Below are 8,343 nucleotides of genomic sequence, written 5' to 3' on the forward strand. Positions count from 1 at the left end.
GAGGAAACAGGACGTCTGTGCTCTAGTGTGTTTGTGGAGATAACCCGAAAGCCCGCCTGTTCTCGCTGCTGTAGTGTCAGCGACAGCTCACACGTTTCACAAATTTCAGTCCAGGTGCAGCAGAGTCAACAAGCCGCCACTGTCTCAGGGTTTAAATGGTTTTGGACTGCCATCAACCGCGGAGTATGCAATTGTGCAGCCTCCTTTGATGATGCCTTATAACATCCTTGATAGGTTCAAGTAGTGAGGACTTTTACCCTTCAGAGGTGATGAATGCGTGCAAAGTCGCAGCTGCTGAAAAGAATCAAAGGCAGTCAGTTTAAAAAGAAACTTTGACTTGGTTTATTGTCCGCATCAGCAGGTTTACATCTTACATCCATGTGTACAACAATGAAACACAACGCATGCATTTGTGTTTGAAACTAGGCACATACAGTGACTACGAATGAATGTTTACAGTTCAACTCTGCGAAACTGGACAGTTTACAGACAGAACCGACTTAGTTCAAACTCGTGCATAAAACATGAAGCCATTTAATCAAATATAACATCTCAAAGTGCACAGATCATTCATGCTGATTAAAAACAAAATGGAAAGGAAACCTCTTCCTCAAGACACTAAAGACAACAACCCTGATTTTTATTATTTTTTATGAGAAAATGCAATATCTATTTCCATATAATGTGAACCTTGTAACAATTACAGCATAGAAATTCTTAGAAAAACTGAAATTATCCAAAAGTGAAGTAATGGCAGGGGTTCCTTTCAAAGTCTTTGGTGAAGAACAGAACAGGTTCTTAATGCTGAGCGGTATCGACTGACTTATCCAGACAGAGCCCCGTGGAGGAGCTTCATAGGGTGAGGTTTCTGTCCGTTCTCGCTGATGCACGGGCTGAAGAAGGGGAACACTTTTCCCCTCGGCCCCTTGCTGAACAAGCACAGCGGGCTCATATCGTCGGCGTTGTAGAAGGCCACCTTCCTCTCGTCGCAATCCAAGTACACCCCGATCCTCTGCGGTGGCGACCCGAGCTGCAGCCTCGTCCATGGCTGCGTCCCGGCCCAGTACTCGCTCCCGTTCCGCAGCCGCAGGGTCCAGTAGCCATTCTCTGGGCTGAGTTTGATCCGGGCGCGCCTGTCCACGGTCTCGGAGGCGACGCCCAGGTCCCATTTGGGGCTGGAGCCCACTTCGACTTCCCAGTAATGTCGCCCTGACTGGAAGGCCTGGGCAGCCAGGATGTTGACGCACTGGACGAAGCGCTTGCTGCTGCTCGGGTGCAGGGTCATGGCATCGCACTCGACAGCCACGGTTTTGTCCCGGGAGACGTGGATGCTGGGATGTGCCGTCTCTGCGTCAAACGTTAAGGCAGCAGGACCTTTGGGTTGAAAAGATTCATCAGGCGCTGGCACAAATGTCGTTTTTGCAATAAATACTTGACATCAATTCACACCTCTTCATGTTTTTCGGTTTTTGCCACATCACAGCTACAATATTCAGTGTATTTATGAGGAGATTTTATGCGGTGGACCAAAAACAACAACATAAATCGCTGTGAGGGAAGAAAAATACTACAGATGCACTCTGCAGTGTTTATTGGTGACAGTCTGATAGTCCGACTCTGTTCGACTGGAGACCAAAATCCCAATATTTGTTACACCTTTAGTTGATGCTGGTGTGAATACAAAGTAAGATTAATTCATTTACTCAACGCTGGAATCCATTTACTAATTAGAACTAAACTGATTTTATTCAGGACTAACAGAGTAAATGGATCTAAAGACATATGAGCCCCAAACATTTCTGACTTTTTGTTATTCAAAATATTAAAAACCCATCTGCCATTTCCTTCTACAATATAATTATGGTCATGATGTGACCATGGGAAGAGGTTGATGAGATATGAACATTTCTGCACTGCCGTTTCACTAAAATGCCTCTGAAAGTTGCAGTATCAGTCTGTGTTTAATGATGCTCATCAGATGGGAAGTTACCTGGCTTCAGGGCCTTGAACATCCTCCTCCATGTGATGTATTGTAACGGAGCCAAGTATTTGCCGCTGAAGGCACTGATGTCAAAATCTGGCGCCACGTTCACCTCCACACTGGGCCTGAGGATTAAACACATTTTATTAGGGTGTCTAAGATCAAATAACATTAATTAGATGTCGAAGTCCAATATGTACATGACTGGTGTTAAAAGGCCTGGAGCAATTACTGTTTCACCTTACGGCAGTAAATGCTTACCTCAACTGTGGAAACTGTCAGGAAGGAAACCAAAGAAATCACATTAACTGCATGTTACACACTGGAAGAAAAGTTATAAATTAGATCAAGCTCAAGTTTTTCATTCCACCATAATATTTTAAATTATGGTCAAGTACAAGAAAAGAAAACAGTTTACGAAATTAATAGACTTGGAGTGAGAAGGCTCCACCTCAGTCAGCGTGACGTTCGACTGCTGCAGCAGCTTTATGTTATTTTCCAGCTCCCTCACAGCCAGCTCTGCGGCCTCCAGGTGATGCTGGACCTTCTCCAGTTCCTCCGCCTCCTCTCTCCTCAGCTGATCCAACGTATGGTTCTCCTCCTCCTGCAGGATCTGATGCAGAGCTCTGAACTCACTTTTGACACTCCCCTGCAGATCTGCTCCAACCCTCTGGAGAAGTGGGAAAGTACTGGTACGTCAGGAACAGTGACATTGCCAAGTGACTTGGATGTCAAAATACAGTGCCCTTGCAATATTTAATTTTAAATTCCATATTAAAGGACCAATACAAAGCACAAATGATTGGCAAGCTGAATTAAAGTCATTCACGGCTTTATAAACGCTTTAAAAAGATAAGTGTGGCAGGATTTCTATTCAACTCCACGAGGTCAATGCTTTGTAGAACCGTGCAAATGCAGAATGAATCTCCTTCCACTGCAGTTTCTGCTGCACGACTTTAGGGGAACGACGTTTATACATGAAGATACCGTTTTTTGCCTGTTCTTCTTCGTAAAATAAGTCAGGCTGGAGAACTTCAATTAACATTTGTTTTCCAAGTCCTGTGAAACATTTTTCAATTGAAATTATTGTGGGACTTTGACTAGGCCATTCAAAACCAAGTTTTTTAAAGCACCAAACAAGTTTAGAGGTAGAACTATACTTAGCTCCATCCCTCTTGCGGATAACTCTTAACTTCTGATTAGCTAACTTGCTGCTGCTAAAAACAAAAATCTTCCCCACAGCACTACGTTTTCACCACCGTGCGTCACTGTGGGTATGATGTGTTCAGGCTGATGTCCGGTGTTCTCTGCCACATAGCGTTTTATATTTAGGGTTAAACATGAAGCCTTAATGTGGATTATAATTACTAATTCATTGACTTCTGGAGGCAACACAAATGCACATTATGCTCATCAGAAAACCACATATCCTTTTTGTTCCACTTCCTGGTTATGATCTATTTCATACATTGAAATCTTAGCTGAATGGGAATGAACACTTTCTTTGCTTGTATCTGAAAAGGTACAAGCAAAAAAGTAGTGAAACAATATTGAAACCTATTTCACACATTATAACAAACCTTAATCTACAAGCAAAGAGGAATGCCAAACTATATTCACAAGACTCAACGCAGCAACTAGGTCTTGCAGCAGAGTCATGGGAGATGAAGGTTTGACCAGCACACGTAGTAATTTATCAGATCGGCTGTCTGAACAACCGTCTGAATTAGCTGGGTGCCACTGGCTGGGTGTGTTTGATGAGGGCCGACCTTGTTAGACTGCTGCAGAATGGTTTGTCAGAAAGCACCATGGTTTTAACGCCAGTCCAGCAGTTGCACTCCAACATATTTAAGATGAAGAGCCGTTCAAATGATGTAAAGCTGTTTACAAGGGGTTGAGATTCTAAGAAATGCCTCAAATAGCCACAGGACATTTGCACTGATGAAGGTTTTTTTTTTTTTCATCCACTCAAGAGCACACAGCAAGCTCTCATCTGCTTATCGCACTCGTATCTTATTTGCAACCGATATTACGTTAAATGTGAGAAGCAGAATTGTGCTCACATTTGAGGAACACAATAAGAGACTATGAACGCAGCTGAAAACACAACTGGATGTGCATAATGAAATATTAGGTTCTGTTCGGTCAAGCCTACCTTTATGATATCCATCTTGTCTCTGTCTTTGCGAATGGTGCAGAGGAGATCCTCCTTCCTTGAGTTATGGCTCTGCAATGCCGCACTCAGCTGTTTCTGCAAAGCAATATGCAAATAATGTCTGGAGAAGCTAATTCATAAAATGTAATGTAGTGGGATAGGAAAGCCAGAGCAATCAGAACCCTCACCGCTACCTATTAAATTCCTTTAAAGCTATATTTTGTGGTGATGCTGCATGACTTTGCATTTTAGAGGAAGCTATATGCTTGTATTTTATCTTAACTCAATACAACAGTGGTACACACTATTACAAAGTCCAAGTGCTGTGGATTTGGAAGAGAAATCAACATTGCCATCAGCTGCCAAGATGATAAGAGTGCACCAGCTATGCACATGAAAACATAAACAAACATCGCACAGCTGCAGTTTGAAAACAAAAATCAGGGATTTTGGTTTAAACAAATGTACATTTTATTTTTACGTCATACTCATAGACTTTAATATATTTTACTGGGATTTCAACATGAATTAACATAATGCGTAAAAATGAAGAAAAGAAAAATGTAAATGTTTTCAACCCAGGCAGTTAAATTTTTTTACAAGGTCATTGTAAGCCAGGTGAGACATTTACAAATCATCAGTGGTGGTTCTTTTGGTGTGGCTTTACACAATGCTCCTTGTTTAGGTTAATTGAAATATCCTTCCATACCAAGTGATATAACAGGGAGTGGAAGTGGACTTTGGCCTGATCGAGTCAAGCACATGTCAGTAAGACACAGATGTGGACTGAAACATGGAACACAGTTGTATTAAACTTTTACAACTCAAATGGAAATGTCTGATCATTACTAGGTTTACTTTGGAACATTATATTATCTGCATAAGATATAACACACACCAATCTAAAAATAAATGAGACAGCCAGATGATAAAACACACAGGCGGAGGAGAAAGCAAAAGCGATGAAGTCACCTCCAGATTCCTGATGTAGGTGTCTGAAGAGGAGGACCGAACCTTGTCCACCATCGCTGCCACCAGGTAGTTGGTCTGAAACTGCTTGGACCTGAACTCTTTGCGGCACTGTGGGCAGGTTACAGGACCCAGTGTTCCCCTCCAGTACCTTGAGATGCACGCCTTACAAAAGTGATGCATGCAGGACAGCATGACAGGCTCCTGGAACAGGTCGCAGCAAATGGCGCAGGTCAGGTCCTCCCTCAGGCTGCCTTTGGATGAGGAGGGAGGAGGAGCAGCAGGAGCAGCAGCCATGCTGAGACTTATTTCCTCTCCAGACTGAGGAAGTGAAAGCAAAAGATTAGAAAACAAGAAGAAACTCGGGATGGTGATCTAGGTTTTGTTCTGTCAGCAGAAAAACTCTGATGGTAAACTAAAGACATTACATTAAATAGCTACATGTCCTTTCATGCACTCATGGCAAAAAGGTTCGACTACAGCCATCAGTTATTTATTGTAAAATAGACTCCCAGAGTATGTGTAAACAAACAATATAAAGTGTAAACTCAAATCAAGGTGATTAAGTCTGGATAGCAAGCGACAGATCACATGATTCGTACTGTAAAAGCCTTTGCTCAGACTGTTCAGTTTGCCGAGACTGTTAGCATTTAGAGCCACATAGCAGCCTATGAGAAGTTCAACGGCCTAAAAACCTTATCAAAACTATTAAGTTACAACGATATAAGCGAACATTCAACACTTTAATGAACTTACGAGGTCTGCTGTTAAGTGAAGTGTGTCCAAACACTTCCAAGTCCCTCCTTCTTTGCTGCTTGATCCTGCGCTGTTCCTTCCTGTTGCTGTTGTGTTCCGGGAACCACAGTAGTCATAAATGAGCATGCGCACGATGAAGGCCGACGTTTGATTGGTTCATTTGAACCCCGGAAGCAGGAAGTGATCAGCCACAGTTGATCTATTATCTTTCTTGTCTGTTTGTTCTTTTACTTCGCTCACACGAAATGATGAGTTGTAAAGAGCAAAAATACACTGTATGCTTGCAGTTATATTTTATTTTTTTTGTTTAGGGTTTTCATGAAAGCCGAAACTGATAGAAAGTCGATATAACAAAATGTGAAGTGTTGGTACCTTGTTCATAAGGGTTTTATTTCCAAACGAATAAGCAAAAAGGAAAACGGTAAAATATTATTTTAAAATACTGAAAGAATTTTTGGAAAAAWTTTTTACTTAAAAAAAGGAAAAATAATAATTTATATGTCATTAAAATATATAATGTCACAATATATGTTATCTACCCATCCTAGATAAAATGGGTATCTAGAGTGGATACCCATCCTAGATACCCATAAGGCTACAAAGAATAGCATGTAATAGATTAGAAAAATCAATTAAAATACGTTTTCTTGTTTATTTATATTTATAGGTAAAAATAAAATAAAGTAGTTTTTATTGTGCCTTTCCTTTATCTTTTTTTTTACATGGTATGTAGGATCTTTTATCAGGATCCCATGACATCTTGCTTTACAGGGTACAAATATGACAAAGCACATTAGCTATTGGAACCATGGGAACATGCCTTTATAAAAGTAAGCTGAGAAATTCCCAAGGAAATAGCTACTTGCCAAAACTTGCCTTCCTAAATCTACATACAGAATTAAAAAATTTAAACAACCGCATGGTGTTAGAAACAGATCTGAACAAGGATGTTTGTCAATTTTTTTGCCACCACATATAGTACGAAGGACGTGAAGGTTTAAATAATACTTGAAACACACTGTTGGAACTGCTTGCTACATCTTGCCAATTTACCACAAAGAACATAACTGGTTTAATAAAGCTTTATTGTAAAAACAAATTTGGTAAGAATAATTTGAGCTTGACCATAAACAAAACTCTAAGTATTATATCTAACTAAATATTACATTGCTTTGTCACAACTGTTAACAAAAATTAGGTCTTCTGGAAAAGTAATTAATCACTGTTTATTCATTTAATGCTTAATTTAAATATCTTTTCTTTTTTATTGCAGATTTTTTTTTTCATGGACTCCCAAACTCCAAGTTGTACATAAAACAGAAACCCCCATAGCTTTCCAGCCATTGTCAGTGCTGTAAGTCAGTGGATTTGCTCATTATGAAGACCTGAGTGAGCTACCTGTCTTAGAAAAATCTACAGATTGGAACACAGGCTTTTTGTAATTCCTTTCTGTGTTTAAAAAAAAGCCCTACTTGGAGTGATTTTGCAGTTTTATGAAAGGTACAATGGATTTAAAAAGTGGGCTCAACACCTGTAAAGTGCAGTTAATGAAAATACTGTCTTATGTCCACTAACTGTATAATTTAACCTCTCTCCCTCCCAAAGYTTGCAAATTCACTGAAAGTGAAATGACCCTGGGGTTCTCCATGAAGCTACAAGATTATTGCCAGTAAAAGTGAATTCAACTGGACAAAGACGGAAAAGAGGAAAAAAAATACAAGATCAGTTTTACTTCTTGATACGAGTCCTGAGGCATAACAGAGACTTCCCACGTTACCTCAGGAATCCAATTTGCAAACTTCACMGACTATCCATCCCTCTGAATCAATATGTCCAATCACCTGAGACTTAAAGACTTTYATCTGTCTGCATTAGAAAGTGTTTAGCCATCAGTGTAACCATCATGAAAAACACAGCAAAAGGAGGAAAAGCTTTGGCGCAGAAAGAGAACTAGAAATCTGTTTTTTAACTTAAAGAAACATGGAAACCCACCTATTCTCTGAAAACATAATCAGATTTCATGTGCAGAAGKTATATGATGACCCATTTACATTTGCTTGTAAAAATAATCTATCGTAGCKTAACTTTTTTACTTACAATTAGACAAGGAAGTCCACCTAAACATAGCTGTATTTGAGAAGCAGACGCAGCTTAAAGAATATGTTAAAAGGATCGTAAGTCTTTCATTCCGCAAATCTTTTGACTCTGTGTTTGATTACTTTACATTGTTGAAAGAAATCCATAACAAGTGACGTGCCTCTCACTAAAACAAATGTGGAAAAGCTGAGTGGATGTAAATGCTTTTACAAGTCATTAAAAAYAACAGAAATAAAAGCAGTGCATTTGGTGTTCTTTTTTTATAGGGGGAAATTATTAGCTATATTGTGCATGATATAGATAGAAAGGCAACAGTTTGGGACTGGTGGATCATTTGAAAGTGAAACTAAAGTAAAAGGTTTCCAGGTGAATGCAATGATACACT

At 39.9% G+C, this 8,343-nt stretch overlaps 1 protein-coding gene across 1 annotated transcript; it reads right to left on the minus strand.

Annotated features, from left to right (window-relative positions):
- Nucleotides 1-318: 318 nt before the first annotated feature.
- Nucleotides 319-5,963, minus strand: trim105 (tripartite motif containing 105). Its single transcript, XM_008419922.2, has 7 exons — nucleotides 5,862-5,963; nucleotides 5,109-5,426; nucleotides 4,137-4,232; nucleotides 2,433-2,651; nucleotides 2,243-2,256; nucleotides 1,991-2,106; nucleotides 319-1,374 (listed from the first exon to the last, which is right to left on the minus strand). Exons 2-7 carry the CDS (start codon nucleotides 5,400-5,402, stop codon nucleotides 824-826), a joined length of 1,290 nt encoding a protein of 429 aa, XP_008418144.1. The 5' UTR covers nucleotides 5,403-5,426; nucleotides 5,862-5,963; the 3' UTR covers nucleotides 319-823.
- Between the last annotated feature and the right edge of the window lie 2,380 nt (nucleotides 5,964-8,343).

This window comes from Poecilia reticulata, linkage group LG10 (assembly GCF_000633615.1).
Source record: "Poecilia reticulata strain Guanapo linkage group LG10, Guppy_female_1.0+MT, whole genome shotgun sequence".
NCBI classification, from domain to species: domain Eukaryota; kingdom Metazoa; phylum Chordata; class Actinopteri; order Cyprinodontiformes; family Poeciliidae; genus Poecilia; species Poecilia reticulata.

Bases quoted from the DNA above. Each gene is read 5' to 3' on its own strand.
- trim105 (XM_008419922.2), bottom strand. From the start codon at position 5,402: ATGGCTGCTGCTCCTGCTGCTCCTCCTCCCTCCTCATCCAAAGGCAGC. The intron at 4,233-5,108 runs GTGACTTCATCG...ATTGCTTTGCAG, and splicing joins CCTACATCAGGAATCTGGAG to AAACAGCTGAGTGCGGCATT. The intron at 2,652-4,136 runs GTAGGCTTGACC...CCACTTCTCCAG, and splicing joins ACAAGATGGATATCATAAAG to AGGGTTGGAGCAGATCTGCA.